We start from the raw sequence: 17233 nt of genomic DNA, 5'->3' as shown, positions 1-17233 counted from the left end.
GTAGCCTTTTATTTAAAGGGAAGAAAACCAACCAACCAACAACAAAAACAACGCCCGGGCAAGGCCACCCCTCCTGTGAAAGAATAAGAAGAGAGGAGGGGGGGAGAGAGGGAAGGCAACAAAACTGAACCAAAAAAAAACCCCTTAGGGTCATAACAGGGAATAACAAAGCAGTGAGTTATTTATGCAGCCATGATTGGCAAAAGTGATTGCAACATGAATTTGCCCAGAAGCAATGATTAGATCATAAAAATGTTAAGGAAATCTGTAACTCAACACCGTTTTAAAGATTGAAGAAGTTTTTGTTCCCTACCTTAATTGCAGTGACTTGTTATTAAAGTATTTATTCAGAGTAATCTCTTTGGACAGTGAGCCCTTATCCCATCTGCATGCATAATTAAAAGTGAGGGGGGAGAGAGGGGAGCATAAATGGTTTACCATGCTACATGAGCAAGGGAGGGAATTACACAATGACAGGTGAAGAGCAGATTTATCTCCTGTTGGAATTTCAATGCTGCAAGCAAGGCAGGACACTGTTGCTAATATCCTTGCAAACACCACAGTTGCTGCTTCTCCAGATTACTGTCCAAAAATTATTGCTGGTCTGTAAAAGGCCTGTAGCACTGCATCTGTGGCTGTGGGGTTTTGAGCCATTGGCGCTCAAGCAAAGAGATTGGATTTGGGTATGTGGGCTTGTGAATCGATGTCTGTGCTTAAAAATGGACTATTTACTTACTTGGCTGGCTATTTATTTATTTATAAATAAACATTGGTAATGGCTGGCTTTGCTGAATGTGAATAAGAGGGTTGTAGTTGTTCCAGCTGAAACAATGTCATCACCTGCCTCCTGCTGCTGCCCCTTTTCCAATGGTAAAAGAATTTGGTGCAATTCTTCTTTTTCCACTCTGAGTAAGGAAGAAGGTTGTACTTGAACATTCATCTCTAGGCAGATTTATCATCATTAGGCGCTACTCAAACACATGGTATCTGTTTTTAAATTGAACTGTTATGGATCTAAATCAGATTTACATGGAGTAAGTTGGTATATATTTGGCTATAACTGTTCGCTAAAGAGTGTTTTTCCCTTAACTTCTGATGTCTCACCTCTGCAGCAGCAGTACAGAGAATGCCAAGAACTTTTGAGCCTTTATCAGAAGTACCTAGCTGAGCAGCAAGAAAAACTATCACACTCCCTTTCTGAACTCAGTGCTGCCAAGGAAAAGGAGCAGAAGGTAAGCTCTTTTTTTGCCATCTCTTTTTTATTTAAATTACCAAGTCAAAACACCTTATTGAGACTGTGAGTCTATTATCTTGCATCTTATGGTGTTGAATACTGTTTTGTGATTGGTTTTCCATGAATCCTTGCCTTTATACATAGATTGCAGGAAAACAGAGAGAAAAACCCCAACAAATTTTGGGTCAGTAGAAGGGGTGAAGTTAATTGACCATGTTGTAATGGAGTAGGAATCATGGTAACCCACACCTTTGCCAAGGAAAGTTAAGATGCTGTTATGTTTTCTGTTCTGTTTGAACGGGAAAATAATTAAGAGACACTGTAGATAGAGCCTTTCACATTTTCACTGTGGGTTTTGATGATTGAAAAGGGCATTATAGATGATGTATTTGGTCAATAAGAGCTTTCTCAAGTCTGTAAAGCAGCTCATCTGATTTGAGCTATTTATAGAAGACCTGTAGTTCTAGATGCAGTTAAAACCAGAAAATGTTAACTAGAGAGATATGATAAATTAAGTGGTATAATGTTTCTTGTATGTAGGCACCCAAAGCCTTGAGAACATGGTTGATTGAGATTTTTCCCTGGTAACTAGGTGCTTGGTTTGTCCCTGCTGATGGCAGATTATACCCTGGAAGAGAAGACTGCCTATGCAAATGCTCTACCCCAGGTTCTTGCTTGCTGTTCTCTGGTAGCAGCTTCCATCTGCAGATAGACCTCCAGAATCCGTCCTACCTAAGACCATGCCTTTTTGTAGAGGTTCTGCCCTTGATCCCCTCTTCTTCTGGAACAGTCTAAAGGCTTATTTATAACAGGGCTAGAAATAAAGTCATCAGCACAGAGTATCCAAAAGGAGGTCTCAGTGGTTCTCTGCTGTGAGAATTATACAGGCAGATCCTGCTTCTCAGGAGACTGGAGACTGTGCAGGAAGGAGCTTTCTAATTCTCTCAGGAAGCAGGTAGCAATAGTCTGTGACTTTGTTGGCATCAGGAATTTTTTTTTTTGCCCTGATGATGTGTATTTTAGTGTGGTTTTTAGCTTGTTTTTTTTTGTCCAACATTGTTGGACATTGAGCTGTTTGTCAGGCTTTTAACCTTTTGTAAACATTTCATTTCCATTTTATTGTGTTTATATCTGCCCTCCATTTTTGTGATGGCATTGAATTCAAAACAAGAATATCCTCCCAGAATGGATGATGTCTGTGTTGCTGTTTGTATGGCATGCAGCTTGCTGGGGATCTCCATGGAAAATAGTCCAGAGGAGTCCATGTAGTCAAAAAGCACTGTGGTAGCTGTGTTTTGGGTGATGATAATCCTTTTTTCTTTCAGGATTTGCCCTGAATGTTTAATTTCTCGCCTTTCAACTTCAAATACATTTATCCTATACTAGGTAAGCCCTTAGTATGGAGGGATCCTGTGTCATCACAACTACAGGACAAAGGCATGGAAGCAGATAATAGGAAACCTTCAGCCCACTGACTATCAAATAATTTCAACAATCCACGTTTATCTCTTCTTGTTCTTCTGTCTTTCTAATCACTCTATCAGTGTATACACAGAGACTTCTTTAAAATTGTTTTCTGATTTCATGTGCAAAGTTCCATCAAGCTCATCTTTGATTCCATTATTTCTTTTCTCTATGCTTACAGGTACTTTTGTCCACAAATGCAAATTCAGATATTATATCGAGGTTTGCCTTGACATTTCATTTATGGTTACATACTCTACAGCTCCAGCCTAGCAGGTCTGAAATTACCCTAGTCCTCTTGTTGTGTGCAAAGCATCGTAGGCATAGATAAAAACCTGTCAAAACATGCTTCAACTGTTTTTTCTTATAGTGTGCAAAGTGTTTCTGATGTTTCTAGCCTTCCTCTTCAATTTTCTTGTTCTTTGCATTTGGCTTTATAAATTGTTACCATTTTTCACCCAAACAAGCACTTTGTGCTGTGTTTCTCCTCACAGTTTAGAAACTGTGAAGAGATGAGCAGGACTGCTGCACTCTGTCTGTCCTTTCCCTTGTACACTCCTTCAAGGGATGGGCATTCCAAACCCAAGAAGGGTCACTGGGCTGCTCTTGATGGGACTTGGTGTTGTTTTTGCACATCTTTTAATACCTGAACTGTGAACTCTTAGTGTCCTGATGGGTCTCTCTTTGAGTGTTTTTTGTTCTCTTTGAGTGTTGTCTTAACACAGTAGTTCAGGCCAGCATTGTTCTGTCTGCCTGATGGGGTCTGCTGAAGGGGAGCACAGCGGGGAGGGATTTTTGAGAGGAAAGAATTGGAAGAGGACAGACCCAGAACACTCTCCTCCTGTTCCAAGTACTGCCCATGCCAGTTCCTTCTGCCCCACTGAAGCTTTTGTTCTCTTCCTTTCTGGTTTAAGGTGGACTTTGACAAGAACAATTTTATTGAAATGTTAGGATAATGGAAGTTGTTGTGAGTATTGTGTGAGTCCAAATCCATTTAAAATATTTTCATTTTCACTTGATTTTCTCCGGGTTAAGGAAATCTTGGATATGTCTGGGTTTAAAGCAAGATAACTAGTTTGTCACATAGTTTTCTCTTGGTAGAACTGTGTAGGAGACATAATCAGTGTTTCCTATTACAGGACACTGCTGATCTTTCCGGGATCTCTGTGTTTCGATGTGCAATGTTCTGATTTTCCCGTCTTGTGCAGAAACATTGGACCGCACAGCTGTACTCCATAATGAAGCACTTCTTTGTTCTGCCTGTTTTTAGCTGTTCTTTCTTGTTTCTATTAATTTCCCCTCCTTTTTCTTACTTGTTAGTTTGGAGTAATTTCTAGTGCTACACCTGTATCTTAATGCCTCCTGCTTCTGCTTTTCACCTGCCTGTCTCCCTCATTCTTACCCTACCGTAATTTGGATCATGAACTGTCACTTTCCCCTAGGCTTAGATAGGTATTTGGAAACATCTCCTTTTGGAGTTTAAATGCTGGGTTTTCTGTCAGAATAAGACAATTAACAGGTCAAGAGAACAGCAGCTTACCGAACATCGATGGCATTGTTGTAAAAAGAGGTGGAGTTCTACAGAATGTAAATGACTGCAGCAGCCGTATGCATGTGGCTGAAATGCAGCCCTGGTTTGTACATGTACTGAACTAATGCAGATGCTTTGGTGTTAACTTTTATTTTTGTCCGTTTTAGTATCACCAAATGATAGCAGTAACTCTGAAACCATGTTTTCCTCTTAGCTAATCTTGCCTCTTTATAATGAAAGTCAGCCCTCAAAATGTAAAGAAGCATCCTGGTAGTAGTGAAATAAAATTGCTGGGAAGATGGTGGTAAGATGATTTAAGTCAGAACTCTCGTGGAGTCAATAATCAGTAACTGGAACATGGAACTTCCTTTTTTTTTTGTGAGATAAAGTTAATTCCATTTGAAAAGATACTTAAGGTGACATGAATTGAATTATTCAAACTGGCCTTCTCAGCATTAACTCTAGGTTAATATCTCATGATGCCTCTGGTTTCATTATAGGAGTTTTAAGTACATAACTTTTTATAATAAATTCAATACCTAGAAGCCGAACTGAAATTGGTTTACCTTCTACCAACCCATAAAAAGAAGCATTAATTGTAAAGCGAATATTAAAGTGGTCACTAAAGTTGACTCAGATTCAGAGAGATAGCACTTTGGTAAAGGGAGAGCTCTACTGAAAAATAGGCTTCTGCCTTGCTGTTAATAGAAAATATCATTCATAGTAAAATGTAGTTAAACTTTTCTATCAAAAATGATTTTTGGATATACTCTCTGCAGCACCCAAACGTTCAGTCTTTGCCATTTTCATATGCTTTACACAGACAGGTAAAGAAAATTGCCCTTGTTCTAGGTAATCATGTCTGACCTAGTTTATATACTCACTACTTCAGTGTCATCTTAAACAGTGTCAAGAATCCAGTTTGGTTTGGCACATTCTGGACAATGAATCTGTAGATGTTCTGCACTGTCGGGTAGGACTTGAGGCACAAAAGTTGGACAGGCAGCTGAGTTTCTGCAGAACTGGGGTTCCTGAGCTCTATCACCTTAAGGAAAGATAATACCTGTAGTCTTAGCACTCTTATTAATGTTAATCTTTGAATTTACAAGTACAGCTGGCAGCGTTTGTTTCTTATTTGTGGAAGATTACCAACACATCTGCTAATTCCCTTGGTTCACAAAGATTCTTGTGTGTGTGTGTGTGTGAGGCTTCAGTTCTTCCTTGTGTAGAAGAAACATGGGAATGGAGTGGGATTATAGACAGAAAGGAATATCAATAATTTATTTTCAATGGTGTATCATCTCCCCTCTCCCTTAGTGTTTTCATGTCTGCCCCCTTTTTGGGGTTTGCCAGTGGCCCTCATCAGGAACGAGGTTATTGTTCAATGCTAAGCACCATGCAAGCATCCTGAAAGACATGGTCTGCTTTGGGCATATGGTAAAATCCTAGCAGAGTTGACTTTCAGGAAGGCTTTTTTTTAAAGAAACTTTTTTTTTTTTTTAATTATGTTGCTATTTCTCTTTAATCACTCCTTAAAAATTGTCAATGTAGTTGTATCACTTCACAGTAAAATCCAAAAAAAGCCTTTATCTGCAAAAACGAATAAGCCTTGCTTTCTTTTGATATTGGCAACTAAGATTCTTGAAGTTTTTTGGTTTTTTTGCCTTAATAAGGATGATTACATACTAAAGCTTCAAACATTACTTATTTGTTTTATTAATTTTTTCCTTTGAAAAAGATATTGAAACACGCCAATCTTCAGAAGCCTTTCCTTTGTGATTGTCCCCAAACTTCCCCAGTTCCATTTTTTTCAGCACAGGTCACCTTTAAACACATTCTTAGCTTGCTTAAAGGAAAAAAAAAATCCCACATATGCAAAGGGTTTTGAATGCTATAAGGTAAACCTTCATCATGGAATTGACTTTGTCTGTTTACCCAGCTGTATGGGAACAATGAATGAGACCGTCTGAAAGATACTTGAAAACTGGGATAATAAATAAAGAACTGATTTGACTAGGGACTCAAGGGTATTGGAATAATTTTGCAAGGCCAGACAGAGACACTTTTTGCATGAGTAACTGTCAGGAATAGCCTTGCCTTACCTGTGTTACTTTTTGCAAATCCTCTGATCTCTCTCTGTGCCGCTCTTATCTGTAAAAATGAGATAATATTTTTATCCTCATTCTTTCTGGTTTTTTTTTTACTGAGAATGTCAGGTTTCAGGTGCTTTTTCATGGGTGTTCAAAGTGATTAGCAGTGATATTTGAAACATAGGGTAGTCTGGAATAGACTACCCTGTAATAGCATGAAGAAAAATAATGTTTTTTTCCTTTTACCTCTAAGATAGTAGGTCGTAGTTAATTTACCTGTCTTTTCTAAAAAATGTTAACACTGAACAGGAATGCAGATGGATATAAATATTTAAACAAAAAGGAAATATCAGTATTGCAATACCTGTGCTAGCTAGCATTCACAACAGAATTCCACCCACACTCAATCTCCTGGAATGTGTGCCACAGTAGAACTGTTTGGCTTGCCCTATTTTCTTGATGTGAATGACACTGTGTTCCTGGTGATAAGCAGTTCACTCAGAGCTCACTCAGTTCACTGCTTAACTGAGATCTGTGCCAGTTCACCATCTCTTTGTTCTACAGTCTTTAATCAGCCTTGTCTCTAGTCTCTTCTAAAGTATTTTCATTTTCCTTTTGTTTTCTTTCTATATGTCTCTTTCAGTTTCATCCATTTAGCTTTAAAAACTGTTCCTCCTGTGGAAATCTTTTCCTTGGGTGAACAGTCATGTTTGGTGTATATTTTTCTGTTGCTGGAGGATAAATCTGGAAAGAAGACAGTGCCTTTATTTCCATTCTCCAAGATCAAAACATCCTCTTGGTTTTGTAGGCTTCTGATGATACTGTTACCTTTGTGAAACATCACCTCTGGATTTACACGAGAATTCAAATTTGCAGCAGAACCGCCTGTCCTTGAGAAGTACTTTGCAAACTCTTAGATCTGATATTGCCGTTTCTCCAGTCTAACATTGTAGTGGCTCTTGGGAGAGTGAATAGGTGAGTATTCTCTCACTCTTCAGAGTGAGTGAATACTCACCAGCATCCTCTCACTCTGAAGTAGGAGTAAGGATTTCTTCAGTGGATTCAAGGCTGCATATAAATGCACTTGCTGTCAAAGATTTTGTGTTACTCCACAGGCCTTGAGGAAGGAAACTTCTGTTCTATCCATCACTTTGTGGAGTTACCTGTTTACTTGGCAGTCTTTAGGAGTGTAAGCATACTAGCTACCTAGACATACGCTGTCACTACTGTTGTACAGTCCATTTGATCTATGCACATGCCCTTTGATTCAGCAGTATTTAGCCTTTTTCAAAACTTGAGACTCTTGAAAATCAGTTTTTCATGTACTTACATCCTTGATTCACCAGTTCCCAGTTCCTAGACTTGTCTGATTCCTCCAAGTGTGGCATGTCCTTCATGGTATGATTAGCATTACATTCCTGAACTTCAGGAAGATGAACCCTGGCAGCTTTCAAAGCCCAACTGAACCAGGGACCACTTTGAAGCTTGCCTTGTTTTGGTGTGGTGTAAACCAGATAATAGCACAGTTCCCATCCAACTTGAATTTTTCTTTGACTGTTGTGTATTCTCTCTTCACCAGGCTTTCAAGAGGGATCTCATCCTGTGAGAACATATTTTGGTAAAAAGTGAAAGTGTTTCTGGGCCAATCCAATTTGTATTGGATTGGAATTTGAATCCTGTTTCTGAAAATGCAAACACTTTGAGTTGCTGTTTCTTACTGTTGAAATGAATACAGTCAGTAACTCATCTAGGATTTCATAACCTAAATACCTTTATTCATCACTGTAGATTACAGATAGTGTGATATAAGTGATTACTATATTGAAAGATAAATTGCTTGCCATTTCTTGCCTGTGAAGCACACATTTTTGTGTGTTGATCAGGTTGTTTAATTAGAAGTGTCTTTATTTAATGAAAGCCAGGTGATTATCAGTTCAGGGCACTAAAGGTTGGTCTTTGTATGGTGGAAAGATTTTTCATGAGAGCTGAGGGTGTAATTTTCTTTCAGCTAAGAAGGTGGGAATTCGTTATCTGTCTGTACCAGGATGATTGCCTGCAGAAATATCTCTTCGAGTTAGTTCTGAATACCCTAAGATTTAGCTTGAGTCTTTCATTTTGAGCTGCAAAAAAGTTTGAACTTAAAGTTTTTCTGATGCACAGTTTGCCATTTGAAGTTTGTAAGGAGTCTACTTCCAGGATTTTATCCACCATAGGACAGATTTCTTGAGACAGCTGCACTCGTCTCCTATGAGCAGAATGTGACTGGTGAGGTGGCATGAGCATAGAGCAGGCATCTACAGCATTTACTGCAAGTCTACATACACGTTGCATGTGATTTTTGGTTTATAGCAGTGTGATTGCCTGTCTCTGATCCAGTGAATGCATTAAGTATCATTGCATTACAATTTTTGATTGCTGTCTATTTATGGCAAATTCTAGAAAATATCTGGCATGTTTCTCTAAGTTACAGCAACACACATATTTTGAAACTTTGTTTGTATAATTTCAGATTTTGGAACATGGGTATAAACAGATCATGTAGACATTCAGTGCCATCATGTGCCAAAGATGTTTCACAGTACCATCAACAGAAAAAGGCGTACATAAGTTTCTCCTGTCTATGCAAGAAAATGGTCAATCTGAAACAGAAGTATTCAAAGCTACCCACACATATGCATGGGCTCTCAGGCTGACTGACTTACTTACTAAGATTTAGAGTACAGGAAAGCAAATGATGTCCTCTGACCTCTCTTGGAAGTCTGGATTACCTTGAAGTTTATCTCTGCCTTGAAATATAGTAATTTCTCATTAATCTTTAATAGATGCATTTAATTCCATGTTAAATCTTTCCCCATCTGTTCTCCGTAAGTGGTAGCAATTCTATTGACTGGAGCAGACCAGAAAAACACTCAGGATGTCTTCTGTTTTCTGGTGTGTAATTTCAAAAACTCCTTTTTACTCTCTGGAGCTGAGGTCATGAACATCAGTACCTTAGTTGCACGATGCATCTGATTAATGTCTCTGCTCTAAAACTTCAGAAGAGTTTTCATAAAGAAGACCTGCTTGGTGGATTAGGCTGGAGCTGGTGTCTACCTGTAATTTAGTAAAGCTTTCGACTCTGTCTTCTGCAACATTCTCCTGGAGAAACTGGTTATTATAGCTTGGATGGGTGCACTGGTGACTGAGGAAAAATAACGCTGCTGGCCTGGCCCAGAGAGTGCTGGCGGATGGAATTACTTGCAGCAGGCAGCTGGTCAGTAGTGGTGTCCCCCAGGGCTCTGTACTGGGGGCTCTGTACTGTACTGTTTTTTATCTTTATTGATGATCTGAGTGAGGGAATCAAGAGCTCCTTTAGTCAGTTTGAGACAAGGCCAAGCTGGGTGTGAGTGCTGATCTGCTGGAGGGCAGGGGGGCTCTGCAGAGGGATCTGCACGGGCTGGATCCATGGGCCGGGGCCAATTGTGTGAGGTTCAGCCAGGCCAAGTGCTGGGTCCTGTCCCTGGGTCACAACAACCTCCTGCAGCTCCAGGCTGGGACAGTGGCTGGAAAGCTGCTGAGTGGGCAAGGCCCTGGAGGTGCTGGTTTCCAGTGGCTGGACAGGAGCTGGGTGTGCCCAGGGGGCCAAGGAGGCCGAAGGCCCCGGGCCTGTGTCAGCCATGGAGGGGCCGGCAGGAGCAGGGCAGGGCCCGTCCCCCTGGGCTGGGGGCACGGCTGAGGCCACACCTGGAATGTGTGCTCAGCTTTGTTTGCTCACAGCAAGAAGGACACTGAGGGGGCTGGAGTGTGTCCAGAGAAGGAAACAGAGCTGGGGAATGGTCTGGAGCACAGGCCTGAGAGGAGTGGCTGAGGCAGCTGCAGGGACTCAGCCTGGAGAAAGGAAGACTCAGGGGGGACCTTCTCACACTCTGCAATGACCTGAAAGGAGGGTGCAGCCAGGTGTGGGTCAGTCTCTTCTTCCAGGTAACAAGTGACAGGACAAGAGGATATTACCTCAAGTTGTGCCAGGACAGGTTTAAGTTGGATATGAGAAAAAATTTCTTCACTGAGAGAGGGGTCAATAGTTAGAACAGGCTGCCCAGGGAAGTGGTGGAGTCACCATCCCTGCAAGCATTTAGAAGATGTGTAGATGTGGTGGCAGCTGGAGACACGGTTTAGTGGTGAGCGTGGCAGTGCTGGATTAATGGTTGGACTTTGTGATCTTAGAAGTCTTTTCCAACCTAAATAGTTGTGTGATTCTAAGAACCTTGGTCTCTTCTGTGACTAGGTCAAGGACCGACTCTTGCAGGCTGTCACTTTTAAACCTGAGCAGAAAAGCTTTAATTCACAGTCATATTGAGAACATAAATTTAGTCAGGAGTCATTTATGTTCATGGTTACAGAAAATGAGACTGAAAATTTTAATGGAAAGCTTGTCTCATTAAGTGAGAGCACAGGACTGCAAAGGTAGTTGCCTGTGAGCAACTGAAGTCACTCATCTAAATGTTAAGTGACAGCTGTGGAGACCATTTCTTTTCCAGAGATCCTTATGCCCCTCATATGAAGTCCAACATTCTGCAGTTAATGTGGCTTCTTTTTTTGAATACTTATCCTTCAGAACTTGTTCAGCTGTGGGACTCCTTGTCATTTGTGGTTTTGGTATATTTGAGTGCGTCCCTTGTAATAAGTGTGCATGTTTAGGTATGGGGTTGACGGAGACAGAATGATTATTTTTAGCTGTAACTTCTGCATTAGGTATGAGAACACTTCCTTGGGGTCCCTGGAGGATTTGAGGTTGAGAGGGATGGAGGACCTGGGATGCACAGTGGTGTTCTGGTATCAGCATACATGTGGGAAGGACTTGCTTCTGACCAGCTTCCCAGTGAAGAAAGCCACCTGTTCTGTGTTCCTGGTGCATGTGCAAACAGCAAGTGAATGAATACACAGACTGACTTGTAAGTAACCTCCTTTTTAGCAAACCCATGTTTAGCACTTGTTGAACACAAAAACCTATGGCTGAGACATCAGCACAAGTTCAACATTCCCAGTTGAACTGATATATATGTAAGCAAGCTTTGAATATAATAATCTGTCTGGTTGTGTGACTATAGTATTTCTAATTTTTCTAAATCTTAACACAGAAATAAGTCCCATATTTATTTATTTATAACTTGAACATTCTGGTTAATCAGCTGATGTCAGCCTTTTGAAACATTATCTTACACCCTTACTGTAAATTCCAAGCTTGAGGTAAAATCAGAGCCAGGAGTAGGTCTGGAGGCAGTCCTTTTTACTTGCAGAAATGAGAGTTCACACACACATTAAAAAAGGTATTTAAATATTTAGGCCCTTGTTTTTCATTTTTTCCATGGGAATATCATTAAAGGGACATGAGAAATTTTGATTAATATTTTTCATTACTTGTGCTGACTGTGAAAATTCTACATGCAAGTGTGCAGCTGGGACTGCTACTGTGGTCTATCCAAGTAGGTGAGGGCTGGCAAAGAGATGAATTGGGATCTAATTCTGTGCTGTTACTGTATCACCATCAAATTATTTAATTGTTTTCTGGATTCGTTTGTTGTTCTTTAAATAGGGGATGATGCCCAGTGTTTGTTAAAGAATGTAAGCTCACTGAATTTATAATGCTGTGTAAATGCAAAGTTGAATTGTAGGTCCAGTTGTAAGATAGTGGAAGGAGAGCTCAGTTAGCCTGGGACTTCTCCACACGTAAGTTAATTCTTAAAAAAAGGTAGTCTTTTTGCTTGTACTGGGTTAGAAAAAACAAGTGCTCAACATAGGAAAAACTTCTCCCTCCCATGCTGATACAAGGCAGATGCATATATATGATCCATTTCATGGGGGTTTTTATTCATCAGAAGTAAAAAGAATCACATCATCTGAAATTGACAGTATGTGCTTCTGTGAGTAAAATACAAGAAGACGACACTGGAGTGCTCTATCATGTAGACACACCCCTCTGCATTCTTAGTATCAGTTTATTTAAGGATTAATTTTGTTAAAACAGTTTATTAAAAACACTGTGGTTGTAATAGTGTGCTTATTTAAGAAGAAGTAAATGTAGAGGATTACAGACATTCTTGATAAAAAGCATTTGAAAATTTGAAGCTTTTCCCTTTCAGTGCTTTCAGTCAGACCATGTGACTCAGTGGGCACATACATATTGGAAAGTTACTCCCTGATTCCTTCTTTCTAATAATGAGTGACAGCCATGTCAGTCACTCTTGGGTCCCTGTGTACATGGCAAGAGTGAAATTGTGAGGCACTTGCAGAAAGTTGCTCAAATTCAGCAGATGATTCAGTTTAAATGAATCTGGGCATCTTCTTTCTGAAGTCCTTGTTATTTTTTATTAAATATGAAGATATTCCATTTGCTTTTTCCTGAATGATTAGATATGATCATCACTAAGATGATCAACACTGCATGTGAAATGAACAACCCTAAGTAATAACCCGGAGCATGTTTTTTTTCTGGTCCGGCTTGTTGATTTTCAGAGCCTATTAAGGCTCTTTACATGTTGAACTAATCTCTTCTCTTAAAATTAATAAGTACTTTGAGCATTACTTTTAATTTGTCTTCAACCTTTTGGACCCATAAGTCAGCACTTCTGTGTGGGAACAAATGGCTGTCAAACCGATCTGGGCAAAGCTAGAGATGTTCATTATTCCCTTTTAACCCTTTTTTTCCCAAGTAGAAGCAGGTTAAAAGGTTGAATTAAGAGATTAAAGCTTCTGTTAAAATAAACATGAAATAAAAAGTTTAAGGATATTACGAAAACACTTTGAAATGTCAGAAACAATGTAAAACAGACAGCTGGTAATTTTTTAAATTATCAGAAGCCTAGGAGAAATCTTTTCTTTGGATGTAATCACCAATTTTTTTTCTCTCTGTGTTAGTGAGGAAGGTTTCCATATCATGGTTTGATGGACAGGATGACTTGAGTGAGAGCTAACATGGAACTTGCCAGCCATCACAGTAAGATGCACTGTTTCATGGTGGTTTGGGGCAGGAAAAAAGTTCTGGGGACATCTGGGAGCAATAAGGCTCAGTTATTTGGGTGGTAGTAGGAAAGATCTCAATGTGTGTGCTAGCAGGTGTGAACTCTTGCAGGGCCTGTAAGTTGTGAGTACATGTGACAAGCCTCTGGGGCAGGAGGCCACTGTTCCCTTGGTGCCAGGTGCAGAGTTGGGAGCTGCTGCTGCCAACATAACCATCACTGCTGTGGGTCAGGAAAATTTCCTTTCTCTGATGGTTGTATTCAAGTAATGAAGATTTAGACACCTCTAACAGAAAGCTGTTCCTCCCAGGAACTGGTCCTCACAGTTACAGTTTTCACATGTATTTATCTCTTTCCACAAAGGGGCAATTAAACTCCCATAAGTCTGCCAAATTTATTACATTCTGTCTACCTAAATATTTCCTGTCATTTCAGTTGAATGTGGCATTTTCCGGTTCTTTTTATCTTGCAACTGCTTAACTGTCACACGTTCTTTCTGAGCTGGCTAAATGTCGAGGGTGGAATAAATTATTACTCACATACTGTTATTTGTATAACTGTAGTATTTGGATAGGGGACCAATATCCTCTTGTATTAGGTAGGCAACTGAATTTGAATCTGAATGGTGGTCACTGTTCCAAAGAAGTCACAATGTTGATGTGTTGAAGCTTTTTTTTTAAAATCAGTTGGATATGAAAGCTGTTTTGAAGATAAATGCAGCATGATTAAATTAAGTATTACTTACTGATATATATTTCTTGCATAAATTTGATTTTCTATTTACATTGCTTCCTGAAAATGCCATTGTTAATAGAGTTCTGACATCTTATTTCCCTTATTGCTGTCTCAGTAGCATTTTATTTCTGATGCTTTAATAACTCAGTGTAGACTGAAAGGATAAAACTGAGGGAATTGACTGAACTAATTAGACCCTGATTTGTCTGGCTGTCCAGTGCCTGACAAACGTGTCTTTGACATAAACAGAATAAAACATTTCTGCTATTAGCCACTTACAAATATCTATTTTGGCAGAGCTTTGAAACTATTTAATTCTCAGGGCATATTGTGCTGGGTAAGGAACCAATTGAGGATTTTTCTTTTGCCATTGTGACTCCCCCTTCCTGTCTGTGTTGAAATAGAGTCATATTTAGTAGCTTCACAAAAACTCAAAAACAGTTAATGCACTTACCACCCTAACAAACTGAGTATTTCTGAGAAAGTGGAAATGTTCCCATTTCAATTTCTGGTTAATGACACACTTGAGTATGGGCTCTGAAATGTCAGTCTTTGTATTTTCAAACCTGTAGAAACTTGAATAAAGCTTATACATAAGAGCAATCAACTCTGATAGCAGTAGGCTAAATATCAGTTTCTGAAAATAAATTTTATATGAATCTATTCTCCAGACAATTTGACTTTTAAATGTTTAAAAATGTGACATCTTTATATAAGTGAATATAGATTGAGGCAGGAGCTATAAAAACTTGAAGTTTCCATGCATCACCTACTTTTCACTATTACCTGTTAACAGCACAACTGGATACAATGTGGCTTTACTACTTTCCATTGCAATAATTTACTGCCCTTCTGACCTATAAACAGATAACCATTAGCATGACTTGATACTGTTAGAAGTTTGGATACATTCTCAGGTGTAATTCACAGTTTTAAATATTGTATGTGTGAAAGGTTTTATAACCCAGCATTTGGAAGATGGCAGCATTACATTTCCTTGAGCAGTGTTGTGGGAGTAATGATTTGTCACTGCAGCCTTGTTACAGGGCTTCCAGAGTGAGCATCTTCTCACCTCCTCCTGGATTGCTGTATCCTTATGTAAGGACCATTGAAAAATTCATTAAGCACCTTCCCTTTTGTCATTGCTTTCTTTGAGGGTGACCTAACTGCAATCTGCATGCAGAAAGTTTTTGGTGACCTCAGTTATTGATTTACACTTACAACTTCCCTGCAGTGGGGGGAGGCAGGGGGGGATGACAGAATTTGGGAGTGAATGTAAGTGGCTCCTTGTCCTGCATCTGCTACTGACTCGCTCTGTGACCTTTGGATAATTACTTCAGCTTTCTGTGCCTAAGCTCACTATTTGTACAGTGAGGTCAACAGTGCTTCCCACCAGCACTTGTAAAGCTTTTCAAGTTCTGTGCTTGCAAACCACAAGAAGAAATCACTGCCATGATTCATAATGGCATTACTCTCTTTGTATCAAAGTCCTCTATTGAAATAAGAACAGTTGGGCTGGTGTAAGAGTGTTGAATCAAATCCATTGTCAGTTTTCTATTTTTGAGATAAAATAGCCATAAGAAGTGTTCATGCAAGATGGCAAACCATTGAAATGCCAGCAGGGTTGTTTTAGACTCCTCAGGTTGCTGCTTCTGAGTGCTGCTTCTCATTTTGGTCCTAAATAAGGCCCAGAACACCAGGTGACACACGGGTTTTCACATTTAATTAAACTGAGGGTGCAGTAATGTGCCTGAACTCTGCCTGTTGATGGAAACCAAAGGATTGGCACCAGGTACTGATACTGGCTAGGAAGTGAGCTAATTATCAGTGAGCACTTGGTAAGGTTCATTTCATCATTGCTGCAGTCAGTTATTTCAAAAGGTTAGGGGCATGGGAAATAATCTTGAAGCATGTCAGTTGAACTGGGTGTATCCTTTGAAGAAGAATGCATGGAAGGATCTTGAGTTACTAGCTAAAGACTGTATGTTCGCGAGACCCGAGGTGCTCAATCCTTATTTCTTTTATCAACTTAGTTTTTAAAGCTTCTTTTAGGACATAATTGAGAAGAGGGCTCATAGTAGTTGACAAATACTTTACTCAGTAAGCCAATATAGATTAAGAATGATTGAAGATAATCAGAAGACTTCTGATGTTTACATAATGTTTATCTAAAGCACACATTGTAACTTGTTTGTTACAGAAGTTATTACCTGGAGATTAACAGTAAATGGGTGAAATGAGAGTGTAAGAGCAGAATGAGAAAAAGACAAAGGGTAGAAACAGGAAGATGACATAGCCATGCTCTGTTGATACTTGTGAACTGATAATGCTATCTCAGTAGATACTCCCAGAAGAAGAATTCATCCAGGTTATTTTTTCTTGAGAGGGTAATCTTCTGAGATAGGCATTGTGAAGAATATCTGTAAGTGCATGCTAAGAGAGCTTTGTGGATATCCAGAGTTGATATTTCTCTCAAACTTGGAAGAAACTCTGTAATTTACTCTATAAGTAAGAATAAGTATGTGCCTTTGCTACACAGCGGGCGTCTTCAGTTTGCCAAGTTCAGCTGCCCATCAAAGATGAGATCATTTAATTAAAAAAAGGCTTTTATGCTTTTGTGGTAAGCTGTAGAGAGAATGTGGGAAGGGAATAAAATGATTGCAAGAACAGTAGAAAGTATGCAGCACAGGTCAATGAGAGGTCCTCTGTAATGACAATAATTGTTGGGAACATTTTAAAATACACTTAATCAGAATTGAGGTTATAAAGATTTAATATCTGACAAGCAGAAATTTCGACATAGCCATGATTAGAGAGCTTGTTTAGGCAGTGGAAGATCTCTGCTGAACTAGTGAAGATTGGGTTAGGTTCTGACTGTGGCCTAATTTTATATCTTTAAGATTTTGGAGGCATGTTGGGATTTGGTGTTGCAGTTATGCTGCATTACTGAATTAAAATTAGTTTTTCATACATCAGAAGTAAGTACTACACACTTGTGGTTTTACTGAAATATTAATACAAAAAAGCCCTTCCATTCCTCAAATGCTCTTAAAATGTTCTTTCTAACAAGATAATAACTGTAACCGTACAATTTTATATGCATAACCTTTTGTAGGCCAGGCAGCATGTGCAAGCAGAAATAGCAGGTTATAAAGAATTAGTGTGGTTGTTTGTATTGTGTTCG

At 39.4% G+C, this 17233-nt stretch overlaps 1 protein-coding gene across 1 annotated transcript in view; it reads left to right on the top strand.

Annotated features, from left to right (window-relative positions):
- KIAA1328 (KIAA1328 ortholog) overlaps positions 1-17233 on the top strand; it is a 173274-nt gene that overhangs the window by 69218 nt on the left and 86823 nt on the right. Inside the window, 1 exon segment of the mRNA XM_066569195.1 lies at positions 1105-1232. Within this exon segment, the coding sequence (XP_066425292.1) occupies positions 1105-1232 (128 nt within the window).

The sequence above is a fragment of the Molothrus aeneus genome, chromosome Z, assembly GCF_037042795.1.
Source record: "Molothrus aeneus isolate 106 chromosome Z, BPBGC_Maene_1.0, whole genome shotgun sequence".
NCBI lineage: Eukaryota > Metazoa > Chordata > Aves > Passeriformes > Icteridae > Molothrus > Molothrus aeneus.
The sequence above is the reverse complement of the archived record's forward strand: the minus strand, read 5'-3'. Positions and strand labels throughout refer to the sequence as shown.